Below are 14,413 nucleotides of genomic sequence, written 5' to 3' on the forward strand. Positions count from 1 at the left end.
ATATACGACTATACTAGAGTAACCGTGCGGAGATAGTTAATGTGTGCGTGTGGTTGGACTAACAGAAGACCGATGCATGTCTGTGAGCTTGTTAGTGTATGTGTGTTCTGGACATTAAAGCTTCAACTCTGTGCCAGAACAAGGCAGTGGGACTCATGTTTAATATTTCATGTGTTGTTAATACCATCATTAATGCAGTGGTGGCACTGACTGTTAGTTTTTGTGTTCGAATGACAGACGTATAGCAAAACAAACTGTGACAGCCTAATCAGCTATGAAGGAGAAACACTGATAGAATAGGCTGTGAATACTGTCTATATATACGGTACATCCGATTTGATATCACAGAGCCTCCGATCTAGTTGGTGATGTTAAATTCTGTCCGGGGGCGCCCCGTGGCCCACCGGATGAGAGCACATGCCACTTGTTAAGTCCTGAACGCAGCGTCCTGGATTCAAATCCGATCTCAGGCCATTTGCTGCATGTCGTCCCCCCCGCTTTCACCTACTGTGTCTGTCCAATAAAGCAAAAATGCCAAAAAAAAAAAAAAAAAAAAAAAAAAAAATCTTCTGTCTTAACCCCTTACACTGCAAGATCATTTGGGTAGATAATCAGCTGAGACCAGCCTCAGATCAGGAATGCCCCCCCCCACCCTCTAATTACTGGGAGGCCCGAATTGGACCCAGAATATACCCAATTATCCTCCTCTAGTGTGGGGCCAGCTTATCGTGAAGTGTTATCTTTTCTGGTTTACAGTGAAGAGATGCAATTTTCTGAACTTATTAGACCTACTCTAGCTGTTCTGTAATTTGCCTCTACCTGCTTGGTCATCAAATCCACAAGACTAAAATTGTTGATCAAAAACGTATTCAAATATCTTACGATAGCACCAATAGTCTTCCAAACAATAACATTACAATATCAGTACTGAGGTTATTTAGTGAAAGATATTGTGATATGCAGTTTGACCCATGCTCTTGCACCCTAATCTAAACTTGTCTCGTCCATCACTCCTTGGTGTTTGGTTAGTGAGGCAGTGGGCAGTGTGGTCCGTGTAATCCATTGGCCGATGCTGTTCCTGACTAGCTGGATCAATATACTGTCATCCTCTGTCGTTCATCTCCCCTCTACTCATGCTCCAAGACGACCACCATCAACAACCCCTGGTCACTGATCACTGGCCCAGAGCGAGAGCATCATCCATCCCTTCATCCCTCTCTCTCTCCATACTTCCTCTGTTCAATAACAGCCCCTCCATTACTCTCTCTTTCTCTCTTTCTCTCTCTCTTGCTTGCTCTCTCTCTCTCTCTCTCTGCTGCCTAACCCCTCTCCCCTATCTTCTGTCTCTTCCAATTCCTCCTCCCCCGCCAGCTCTCTCCAGAGACAGATCGATTAAGGGTTGCCGTGGTATTGATGAGCTGCTGTCGGGGGCGGGCAGAGGTGATTGAAGAGTTATTGATCCAGTAGGGTTGTGGTAGATCCATGATGTCACACTGTGGTTTTTACAGATTCTCGCCACCATGTCTTCGGTAGCCAACATCTGTCTCATGAGGAATGACAATTGTTCTCTGTCTTTTCTTCCTTTCTTCCTTCCTTGATCTGCCCATCATCTTATATCTCTTCCCTAATGTGTTCTCCTTCCACTTTCCTTATTGTTCTTCCTCATCACTCTATCCTCCTTTACCATTTCTCTTCTCTTCTCTTCTCTTCTCTTCTCTTCTCTTCTCTTCTCTTCTCTTCTCTTCTCTTCTCTTCTCTTCTTCTTCTCTCTTCTTGTATCCTGTCCTATCCTCTCCTGTATTGCAGCCAAGACATGCTATCAAGCTGTTGTCAGTGTTGAACCAGATGCCTCAGAGACACGGTCCAGACACCTTCTTCAACTTTCCAGGACGTAGTGCAGCGGTGAGACTCACAAAGACTCAAAATTAGTCACAAAATTAGTCAAATCCATTGTTGTGCACAAAAAATAATTAAGATTCCTTCATTGCATCCTTTTTTGATGTCCGTCAACACATTGCAATTAGCTCTGTGCTCTGCCAGTACATTGCTTTGACTGGTGAAGAAGAAGTTATGACTGACTGTCTGACTGATGCGTTGAATGCAATGGATTGTCTTATGTGATGTGATGTGATGCGATGTGATGTGATGAGATGTGATGTGATGTATGCGTCCTCCTCCAGGCTATAGCATTGCCGCCCATCGCTAAATGGCCTTATCAGAACGGATTCACTCTCAACACTTGGTTCAGACAGGACCCACTCAACAACATCAACGTAGACAAAGACAAACCGTACCTCTACTGGTAAGTAGAACGCCATTATCACTTGGAATCAGAATCAGACCGAATCAGACAGACTCAGACGTAAAGGTCATATATGTAACTTTTCAGCCCTCTTGAATTGACTTGCCCATTTGAAAACACTGGAATGAGTCTATAAACCTAAGCCCCATTTGTTTTTTACCGGGTTTGAGGTCCCTGGTTGCTTACTAGCTGCTTCAGCCATTATCATTCACTCACTACTTACCGGCAACCTCCAAATCTGTTTTTCATTTATATTTAGACCAAAACAAATTACATTTTATCAGGGTTTCTTAAAATTAGAAAAAATAAAAATAGTGTTTTTTTTTTCAGGTAAAGCAATGTGTTTATATCACTACAATAGATCTGTTTATTTGTTTTGTTGATTGTTTAAGTGTGGAATATAAATCCTGGAGGAAACACTGGAACATGGTTCATGGTGTTTGGGAGGACTGGGGCTGATTCATGGCTCTGAGATGTTTCATATGATTCTGGGGTTTAAAGCAGAGTTGGGTGGTAACATTACAGCAATATTAATACTTTCGCTAGGAACAAGCAGCATGACAAATCACTATTTCGATTTCAGCTGTAGTATAGCACTTAAGAGTTAAGTTGATATATCTGATCATATATATTAGAGACAGAGAGCGAGAGCGAGAGCGAGAGAGAGAGAGAGAGAGAGAGAGAGAGCACGAGCTTTAAGGTTAATTAGGAAAGCCCCTTATGATACATATCAAACCTGTTCTAAAACATGGCTAAATAAATTATTGTCTCTAACCTCAAATGAAAAAATACAAAATAGGCTGTGATTTGCAGTGATTTTAGTTCTACAATCACAGTAAACCATGGCCTGTGACTTCTTACTTTTATAAAACACTTACTACATATACCTGGCACGGCTTCAGAAAAAACACACAGCAACAAAAACTGAAGTCATTTATTGATGACAGGTAATCATTCTGCCAAGCAATATAGTTCTTCAGTATTCTCCAGCAAAATTTAGCAGAGTAGTTGCTAAGCAACCCACAGACGCAGTGGAAATGGTAATCAGGCTAGGCTAGGCTAAAACACGCTTAAAGATTGGGGTAATTATTAACATTTATCTGGATATTGCCATTAATGGTGCAGTTGTTGAAGCAGTGTTCAGTGAAGTTAGCAGTCCTCTTTGCCGGCACAGGGCTGTTTGACTCTGGACAGGAGCGTTCTAGCTGTACAGTGCCAGAAGCAAATATGTTGCTCCAGCACCTTCTGTTGTTGTAGTTTGGGCACCAGAAAGACTGCAGAGACAATTCACATGTATGCCCCGTCACTGACATGACTTCTTTTGCCTCTAGGCCAGCATCAGACAGTTTTTGTACAGTGGTGCTTCACAAGCAGCGGTTGGTGTACATCCTCTCTGTGCTGGCTGCGTTACAAATCCATGGCAACATGGAGCAAAGGAAATCTCTAGTATACCTACTGTTAATGAAAAGAAAAAAATGTTTTCATCATGTTGCAGTTACATTATAACCACAGATGTATCTACCATCGGCAGCTATTACATTCACTTTCCCCTAGCTGCTACCACTTGCCAGCAATATCATTTTTGTTTCAGCGTAGCCTGGTTACTTGCTGAATAACCAGACTAGACTGTAACAAAATGATATTGATAGCAATTGACCACATAGCCAGAGAAAATTGAGCCGAACAGGCTACAAGTAAAAACATGCAAACTACATAAAGTTACATCATTAACTTACCGTACATTATTGGTTCATCCGCTTTGGATGGAGACAAAAGGCCAGTGGATTGGGCAGCAGCAATGAGAGGTATTTCTCAAATGAAGCAATGGGACGCAGTAGGTTCCCTGGCTGCTCTCTTTGTTTCTTTTGCTGACATCTTTGTAGTTTTTTTGTGTATTCGTTGAATGACAGTGGTGCCTTAGTACTGAAACTGAAAGTAATGACCTTTGCATTCTTGGACACATTTCCTTATTTAGTATGTTTTTAGTTTCCTTGTGGTTAGCTTGTCCAGCGTAGACGACACAGATACACACAGTATACTCACCTGTTTTCCTGGCAATTTATAGTCCGCACATCCATCAGCCAAATAGCCACTGAATTATATAGGAGAGCATCCTCACTTCCTCCACAGTAATGTAACCACCTATATATACTGACCTAATAAATTATCTCTGCAGCCCTGGTGTGACTCAACTTTTTCTGGACCAGACGAACCTGTTTTTTTTTTTTTTGCTACCACTGTTGCTCTTTCTGCATGTGCAGTGTAATTCGCAGCTGCAAAGAACAGGTGCAGTCTCTTGGGGTTGTCAAAAAAGCATTCTGGGAAATGTAGGAAAACACCAACTGAAGTGCATGTAGATGAGGCAGGTTGGGGGGAAGTTGCCACAACAAAAAGGTACAGTAAAATACAAGACTTCACTGCAAGGTAGAACATCACATTGGTGCTATATAACTGTAGGATCTGTAAATAAAGTTTTACTGACCATAAGGGGCCATAAATACAGCATTTCTTTTGTTGGGTGAAAGCCATTCACAGTATTTCAGAGTATTTAACTCAGTAGACTGAATAACATGAACATGGAGTTAATAGATAAACAGATAATGAATCAGAACATAATTTTAAATGTCAGGACACTCCATTATCTGTGTGCTGCTGGGTGGAAGCCTCAGCTGGTGTTGCAGCCTGGACCACGCTGGCCTTACCGTTAGTGCTGTAAGTGCAAGCCGTTAGCCACTGTGAAGCTTCATTAGCTTTGACCTTTTGTTTAATTGAACTCCCTCGTTTTCACTGCTTCGTTTTTTCTCCCCGCCTCTTCACTCTCTGATGAAACTGAACCCCAGGCGTCCTCCCTTTACCTCGCCTCGCTCACAGAGTCAAACTCTGGCTGGTTACCAAGAGAAAAGGTTTTGCAAAAGATTTAGGTAGCTAGGGTAGTTCACAGCAGGAAGGCAAAACATCCATTCCTACTTTTCCACCGATGCCATCACAGAAATGGGCTCGGAGAGAGAGTCGGCATGTAATCCTGTTTCCTTAGTAACAGGTTGGCATGGCAAGTGTGTGTGCGTATGCGAGGGGGGTGCCCTCTTCTGTCCTGGCCCAGGTCTTATCATTCTCGCCCAGATTCAGCTCCTACTCCACTCTCCTGTCTGACGCTGGCCTCCGTGGCCGTGTGGAGGCCACGATAACACACTCCCCAAGCTCTTAACATGCACCAGAAATTCACTTTAGAGGGATTTGTATCTGCTTGAAGTGCGCGTCTGACCCCACCATGTATGTGATTCTTGTAGGCCTATTTTGGAAGTGAAATGTGTTCTTTTGTTTGATGAAGAAGCTTAGCTGCCAGTCTGGGTTTTATGTGGAGGTTATGAGCGTGGGAAGTGAGGCAGGATGGAGAAAAGTGGAGGGAAGGAGATTAGTTATGTTTCATCCCAAACCTTTGGTCTGGGACCTCCTGGAGTTGCTGTAAAGAAAACATCATAAAATCCTACTTCTTTGACTTATTCTAGAGTAAGTTATGTGATGTGCAAGTCTGTAAGATCTCCTGCTTCTTCTGGGGATGGGAGGCGTGGATCCTACTCAGTGTGACGTCCTCTTGATAAAAAATTGAGCACCACTGACTACCTTGATGGCCCTCCAAAGTTGAAGTCCAAGCTTTGCAGAAACAAAGACAGAGTAATAATTTCAGCTCAGTGGATTTTGCACAAATAAAAGATCCTCCTCTTTCCTTTTGCACTTTTTCTATAATAACATTTTGGGAAAAAAAAACAAACAGAAAATCAAGATCATCATTCACTGCCTCTGGAATCTTGTGCAGCTTGTTTGTAAAAGTATCACAGTTTTGTCTCCCAAGGACTTAAATAGTACACTGTCTTATGACGTGTAATTATTTGTTTTCATTTAGTCCTGTTCATCATTTTGAACCGCAGGTGTTTTTCAATTGTGGGTATCTTATTTTGGAATGCATAAAAGAGTGCAATTATTGAGACTGTCTTTGTTTGCCTTCCTCTCTCTCTCTCTCTCTCTCTCTCTCTCTCTCTCTCTCTCTCTCCTGCAGTTTTCGCACCAGTAAAGGTATTGGTTACTCTGCTCACTTTGTGGGGAACTGTCTAATCGTGACATCACTGAAGTCAAAAGGAAAGGGCTTCCAGCACTGTGTGAAATATGATTTCCAACCCCGCAAGGTACGTCTTGAGTCAACGCATAGACACACACACACATACACACTGTTACAAAATCAGATTCAATCAAGCCGTAGTAGTCAGTGCAGAGGGCTTGGCAACTCTGTGCCACATGTTACATGAGACACAGATTCAGTCCTGTGGTGGAGTCTCTCTCTCTCTCTCTCTCACTCTCACTCTCTCTCTCCCCCCTCCTTTTACCCTCCTGTTGTTGATGAGTGTAGATAAGGTCTGTCAATTAAGACCTGCACACTGCCCCTTTACCGCACCGTCAGCATTCTCCTTGTGTCCTGCTCACACGCACGAGTATGGACACACACATATATATACAGACTTCCTTGTGCACATACACATACACACACTTTAGTTTGCACTTGTATGCATAAACAAACAGATATGTGCACACTCACACACACACACACACACATGCATTTGATGAGATGGCCTTCCACAGTATGTGCTGAGCCAGTAGAATCTCCGCAGCCTAACAAAGTTCCCGGTGGCTCCATTTGATCAATTAATAAGTCACCATGTATCACTGCATATTGTCCATTTGTGTGCACGTGTGTGTGTGTGTGTGTGTGTGTGTGTGTGTGTTTGTGTGTGTGTGTTTGTATGTGTGTGTGCACGTGCATGACTTAGTGCACTCCTCTCCTGGGCTATGCATACACCAGCAAGATTCTCAACTCTTCTCCTTGTGTCTTCTTCCCCCTTTTCCATTTCCCCTCCTGGGTAGAAGCGCATATAATCACCGGGAATAAGATGCCCTCTAATCAACACACACACACACACACACACACACACGCACATGTACGCACAACACATAGGATATTTAAGGTGAGGAAAGGGATAGCCTTTGGGAAGGGTCCTGAGGAGATGATGAGTTTCAACACACCGTAATCTGCCATGTTAACTAACCCTCTAATGCAGAGCTAAGACAGAGACATGTGACAGTAACGCTGCATTCATTTAAACTCAAACCTCAGAATTTCCAGTTTGTAATTTTCCGATCTCTGACAACATTACGCTCAGAATGTCAGCTTGTGAAAATTGATGCCCACAAGAATAACAAACTATACTTTTTCCTCCACGGGGAAATAACAAAAAGCACAGCAGGATACAACAGGATTTACTTAAGCAGCAAATAAGCACTTAAAATTCTAAAATTAAACCCAAAAAGGCAGTTGTTTTTTGCCATTTTTGTGAGCAATGACATCACCTGAACTGAAATTGGAGAAAGCGGAGCTCAGAAATGGTAACCCAGTTCCCAAATTGTAATGCTGAGTTGGATGACTGTTTCCTTCAGAGATGTCAGAGATATGGTTATCAAAAAAGTGAAAGATTGGAATACAGACTTTCTTAATAAAGATGGAAAGAGCAGTTTTTCTTCTGGGAGGTAAATGGGGAAACCTCTATACTATTGGTTACATTTCTCTCTTCTGCTTTATGTAATTCTGCATTATATATTATTTTCATGTGCCAGCACACAATTTCTCATTGATTGGTAGGCTCCAAATTGACTGATTTACAATAATAAATCAGAAAGTAGCCTAAATTATCCTTGTGTTTGCCTCACGTCGTATCGATGTTGGCAAAAAATAATCCGGCCCCCGTGAGGTGTCATTAATCGGCATTGGTTTCGTTGGAGCTTGTTTTTAACGAGTTGAAGTGAACATAGCATGAGGCCATACCAGAGAAGAAACTTTTTACAAAACTTTCTCCTGCCCTGGTTTAATTAAAGGCCTTTAAAGAAACATCTACAAAAAGCTAGTTTGAGCGAATGGCTTGGTAGAATCCAATCCAATTCATAGCTAGCATTGTTGTGATTAATGCTTTTCTTTCTGCCTGTGTGTTTTATCTGTTTCAGTGGTACATGATCAGCATCGTCCACATCTACAACCGCTGGAGGAACTCCGAGATACGTTGCTATGTCAACGGACAACTGGTCTCCTATGGCGATATGGCCTGGCACGTCAACACCAACGATGTAAGAGTCCCTCCACACTTACCTCCTTCTGCGATTTTGGCCAGGGTTTCAAGTTCACCCTCTGTGCTCATCAGCTGGTGCCAAGTCGCCCTTGGGCACCGATCCAGCCGAGCTTGTTCAACTCCAAGGTCCGACTTTTTCCAGTTAGCAAGGGACAGGTATAGCTGACCTCTGCTGCACTCTGTGAGGTAGTTGGAGCTTTCATTACAGTTCCTCTGAGGTTCTTGACATTGCCGCAATTACCCAGAGTTGGTTCTATTCTCTGCAAGACATTCCATGGCCTTGTGGTTAAGCGCCTCGCAGTTCATAGAAGAGAAGGAAAGTACACAACTGCAGCACACAGGCGAAAATACACACGACAGAATGTGTTGATACCATCTGTGCTTGTTTTGTCCTAAAGGCTAAAGATAAAACTATTTTATCACTTTGAAGAAGCAGAAGACTCAAGATCTAATGTGTGATAAAGGGTATCAGAAGGATAGAGTAGATGAAAGGCGAGTGGACACAGGGGGAATGTAATAGCAGGTAATGGCAGGGCTGTAAGAGACTGAAACAGTGATTAGAAACAGAGCGGCAGAAAAAAGGTTATCTTCTTCTTACCACCACCCACCATGTCCATCGCTACGGATTTCAAATGCCAGGAACCCAATGATAGAGATACAAGGCGAAGATCAATAATCTATGAGGAAACAAAAAAAAACCTGTTCCCAAAATGTGACTGTTTGTGTATCTATTCTATTCTATTCTTTTCCACTTAGTTTGCTCTGTTATGTTGTGTATTGTTATTTTGTATTCTTCATTCTGTTCTGTTCCACTGTTTTCCATTATGTTCCAATGTATTGTATTGTATTGTATTGTTTTGTTCCATATTCTATTCTATTCTATTCTATTCTGTTCTATTCTATTCTATTCTTCTTCGTTTTGTTCTGTTATGTTCTGTATTGTTCTTTTGTATTCTTCATTCTGTTCTGTTCCATCGTTTTCCATTATGTTCCAATGTGTTCTATTGTATTGTATTGTATTCGTGGTTGGTCTTCTCTATTCTATTATGTCTTGTTCTGTTTTGTTCCATATTCTATTGTATTCTACTGTATTCTGTTTTATTCTGTTCTATTCTTCCATTCTTCTTTGTTTTGTATTGTTCCATTCTCTTCTCTTCTCTTCTCTTCTCTTCTCTTCTCTTCTCTTCTCTTCTCTTCTTCTCTTCTCTTCTCTTCTCTTCTCTTCTTCTCTTTTTTGCACTGTTCCGTTCCGTTCTCTTCTGTTCCATTTTGTTCTATTCTATCCTATTCTGCTCTATTCTATATCTGTGTCCTGGTTGTCTTGTTGTATTTTGCCCTGTGCTGTGTTCCTCTAGTCGCTGCGATCAGTAATACCAGGGAGAATAACTGCAGACAGATTGTTGAGAGAGAAGTCAGCACAACGTTCACTTAGCTAGTGTCTGATCACAGTTGTTCATTTAAAATAAGAAAGGAAACTACTGTGGCTATCTACAGTGTGGAGATTACAGAACTGAGAGGTGGAAAGCCTTTGTTGGGTGCTGAGTTTACAGGTTTGTGGATTGTGTTTGAACTTAAAATGGATGCAGTTGTGAAGTTACCCCAGATTTTTAAATGGATGCTCTCTGTCCTTGGTCTGAAAAGAACATTTGTGACATTTTCCGTTGTTGTATGCAGCCAAATTCTCATCGCAAGAGAGGTTTGGAAGTGTGACCTAGCATGTGATTTTTAGCAGCATTTTTTTCCTGTTTGTGATGTCTTGCAGAGCTATGACAAGTGTTTCCTGGGTTCATCAGAGACGGCGGATGCTAACAGGGTGTTTTGTGGTCAGCTGGGAGCCATTTACGTATTCAGTGAAGCTCTCAACCCAGCTCAGATTTTTGCCATTCACCAGCTTGGCCCTGGATACAAGGTGAGACAGCGTTCAAGTACTTTCTTATCAACCACCACACATCCTCCGTAGGGTTTACAATGCATCAATGTCATGCACCATTTACCAGGTAGAATATCTTAGGGGGCCGTGGATTGCATTGTCAGTGTTACTTATTGCTATTTGTGCCGGTTAGAGACATTGTCAGTTAGAGGCAGAGCCCATCAATCATTCTTAGACCGTCAATCACAAATACAGCCTGTACTTTGGTGCCCTTATGGTTTAGCTTGCTGTCAGCTATATGGGTTTCTGCACCGTGGTATTCTTTGTAATTATACACTGATGCTGGAGCGCGCGTTTTTTTCTTTTATTACACACACAATAGCTATGCTTATGTTTTCGTGTAGGCTACAGTGTGATAAAAGCCTGTATGTTTCTGCATTTAACTTGTACACTTGTGTAGGCATTGTGTGCAGGTGAATGAATGCAAAATCCACCCTATAACAAGATAACACTCGTCTGTTTTGTTTGGTGTAATTTTCTTATTCAATAACTAGCCCAATATACATGATGTGATGTCATGATGATATCTCTAGTGTAGCTACAAGCAGTAATTTAGCAATATTTTATGTCATTTGAAAAAAAATGTAACATCCCATGTTGTTACCAATTTATTGCTTTTTGTAAATATACAATGTAAATGAATGTATTTATGTCAGAATGTTAGATATAAATGAGTGCCCATTCAAAGATATAGGAGTCTTGTCAGTCATGAACTTGCTGCCATGGGGGCGTTACCAAGATAGTCTGTGAGCGTACAGACCTCTCTTAAAAAAGACTTTGATTGATAGTACAAAATGTCACCTTCTCACCTGTTGATAATATGGTATCATTCATGAAATGAACCAGGGGCACAACAAAGAGCTTTTCTAGTGAAAATAGACCCTTTAGCTGATGGACAACAAGGCATCACGTGATTACCACGCATTCACTTTACATTACTTCCTTTCCCTGCTGACCTTCATGGATGCAGCTATGGTTTTGTCAACTAGGTTCACCTTGAAAATGTTTCAGCTGTATAAAACATGTATAAAACATATTAGATTTTGGTCACGTTCTTGCTTCCTTTTTGAGGGCTGGGGAATGTGATCTTAGGAAATGTAGGCAATCACAAACTGAAGTAGTAGATGATGCAGGTTAAGGGAAAGTTGGTAAATTCAGAAAAGCAAATCACAACACTTCATTCCAAAATATCTCTTGGAATTCAGTGAACCTCACAGATGATATCAGTGTGTAGGAGCAACTGGAGTCGGAATCTTCCCTTAAAGCTTTTTCTGGAAAAACACATCTCGGCAATCCAGTGGTTATAAAAAAGGATTCAAAAGAGAGTTTAGTGTTGGATGTTGGACACAGATGGGTTTAGAAATCTGCATCTCTGCCTGTTAGCCAGGCTTGCAGTGACAGCTGAGATGCCGCAACACCTTGCCAGCTGTCCGCTTCTTGTTTTGGCAGATTTGTAAGCTTCAGGTCATTTAACAGCTCCTTAGAAAGAGTATACACAGAATAAGAATCAGAGTTGCTTTAATTACCAAAGACAGTAAATATACATGCATTTTAATTGGTGACACTGATGCAGAAACATACTGATTACATTCAGAGTGGGGAACCTCATCACTGGTGCTTAATACGTTGTGGTAGTGGTTAGGGGTGGAAGAATAAATCAATATGTACATGCAGCACTTTGTGATACTTCCTCTTATGATATATTATCGATGCACTTTGCAAAGTATCGATATTTGAGTACTGATATTCCATCTTTATCATGGGTAAAATATTGTGATAGTATCCTATCACCAGTTACCCAGTTATTCCCATCCCTAGTGGTTCTCAAACTAGAGTTTTCAGACCCAAGCAGTCCTTCAAGTGATTCCATTTCCCAGCGAAAGGAAGTATATTTTAATTTGGCTATAATTTAATCCAGTAAAAGGTAACCCAATTACAAAACATGTAAAGGCTAATTTATGCCCCTTTACATATGAAAATAAATACGTACATTTCAAACATTGCAACCGACACTGCTCACGGGATGTTAAAAAAACAAATCCGCTAGAGGGCAGCTCGGAGTAAAACGTTTCTGACAACGGCAAACATGTTGACGGTAGGGGAGGTTGTTATAATATACCTGCTAAGGAAGAGGCAGTGTTGTAGACGGCGGTGGTCTGTGAGGTCATTAAATACATTGTGAGAAGCAGAGAATTCTTTTCTCTAATATTCCCAATGAGAGAAATTTCCTCCTCATGTCTGGCTCAGAAATCGATCTCACTTGAACTATTGGCTGCGCTGCCCCCACGATTTCCAGTGGTACTGCTGCCTTTTGTCTGTGTCTGTAAGCTTCCTGAAAACGTGCACAATTACGGACAAAATAAACATAGAGTACGGACAGAAGGCTCCGTCTTTTACAGTATTTTACGTATATATATTTAATGTTGGACATAAATGAGCCTCAGGAAGGATTATTCTGAACAGAGGTTTCATGTTCACTTTTATTTCTACCCATGTGCTGTACAGAAAACTCTACAATTCAATTCAAAACCAGTAGTAGCTGCAGTCTTTCCATATATGTCCATAGCTATAAATCTCCTGTGCATCTGTGGTCCTGCTGTGTGTCTTTTTCAGGACTTGTGACATAAAAATGGCTGAGATCCTCTGCATCATGCCACATACACTATCATAACCACTTGCCATGTTGCATGTTGTATTCACTCTATCACCTCACACAGAAAACCATCTTGCCATCGCAGGGGAGCACAGATTTATACATTTGACAGCTTCACACTTCACTCTCTCACACACACACACACACACTTCTCTCTCTCTCTCTCTCTCTCATACAGTCCAACATACAGCACTTACACTATAGAGCTCTTTGGCTCTTACATGCTCTGCCTAATGATCACAGGCTCAGGGTTTGCCGCGGCTCTGCTCTGCATACTGATTCCTTCCTCTGTCATAGCCCGCGGTTCCCGAGGCTGATCAGATGATTGCCTCTCTGCGTGGTGCAGAATGGGCTTCTCAGATGCCCAGAAGAGACCATTAAATGGCTCAGTTGTTTCGAAGCTGCAGGCCTCAGCGCTGGCATTGTATCGTAATGATGGGTGGACTGGATTTCGATCAACTAAAAGAGAATGCTCGTGGGGCTCGGCTTGTGTCACACCGCTTCCTGTCTTAATGCGAATGCGGGCCTGCCGTCCTTCTTCTCATGACTTCACGCAGATGATAATGCGTGTATGTGACAAGCTTACTCCTGCTGCTCCTGGGGTATTGCCTAATCGCTAGTGAAGAGGACTGCATCTGTGTGTGTGTGTGTGTGTGCGCGTGTGTGTGGCCGTATGTAGCTCCTTGGTTTCAACCGGTGTCAGTGTTACTGCTCAGTAATGAGGAGCAAAACGGAGACAGACAGACACTCTGCTCGGTCTGCTAAACAAGCCTTCGGCACAGTGAGGGTGTTCAAGGTCTTCCCGTTCGGCTCTGCTCACGATGCCAGACACACTCTGGGTGTGTATGTGTGTGTGCGTACACGCACGGACTTTTGTGCAGTCCACTTCTTCCATGCTCTGATAATGACAGAAGAAGATGGAACATTACCTCTTCTTTTCTTGTGTTTTTGTGCGGGTCATGGCAGAAAGCTCTGGTGTCCTTATGTGTGTCAGTGTGTGTGTATAACTGTATATGTGTATGTGTTTGTGTATGTGTATGTCTTGTCACTCACACAGTAATGAGAGTGTTGTTGGTTACACTCATCACCAGGAGTATCCAGATGTCCTCGCTGCACGCCACTAGCCAACAGGCTGGCCGCCACATAATTAATGAACTGTGTGTGAGTCTGCCTGGACACCTGTATTGTTTTTTTTTTAGGTTTGTTTTTTGTTTTTTGTTTTTTTTTATATGTGTGTGCACGTACATGCACATAGTGTCCTAGTCCCGGTGCATTTGACAGGTTTCAAAATAGTTCATCCATTTTTTTTTTTTTTTTTTTTACATTTATTTATTTATTTAGTTTTACATTTTCTTGCGCTT

At 41.9% G+C, this 14,413-nt stretch overlaps 1 protein-coding gene across 4 annotated transcripts in view; it reads left to right on the plus strand.

Moving 5' to 3' along the window:
* The window catches only part of nbeaa (neurobeachin a), a 115,418-nt gene that overhangs the window by 37,030 nt on the left and 63,975 nt on the right, over window positions 1–14,413 (plus strand). For all 4 annotated transcript variants that reach the window (XM_030068808.1, XM_030068809.1, XM_030068810.1 and 1 more), the window contains exons 4-8: window positions 1,807–1,902; window positions 2,181–2,302; window positions 6,357–6,483; window positions 8,348–8,467; window positions 10,232–10,378. In XM_030068808.1, the coding sequence (XP_029924668.1) occupies window positions 1,807–1,902; window positions 2,181–2,302; window positions 6,357–6,483; window positions 8,348–8,467; window positions 10,232–10,378 (612 nt within the window). The remainder of the gene's footprint in view (window positions 1–1,806; window positions 1,903–2,180; window positions 2,303–6,356; window positions 6,484–8,347; window positions 8,468–10,231; window positions 10,379–14,413) is intronic.

Source organism: Myripristis murdjan, chromosome 14 (assembly GCF_902150065.1).
Source record: "Myripristis murdjan chromosome 14, fMyrMur1.1, whole genome shotgun sequence".
In the NCBI taxonomy this organism is placed as follows: domain Eukaryota; kingdom Metazoa; phylum Chordata; class Actinopteri; order Holocentriformes; family Holocentridae; genus Myripristis; species Myripristis murdjan.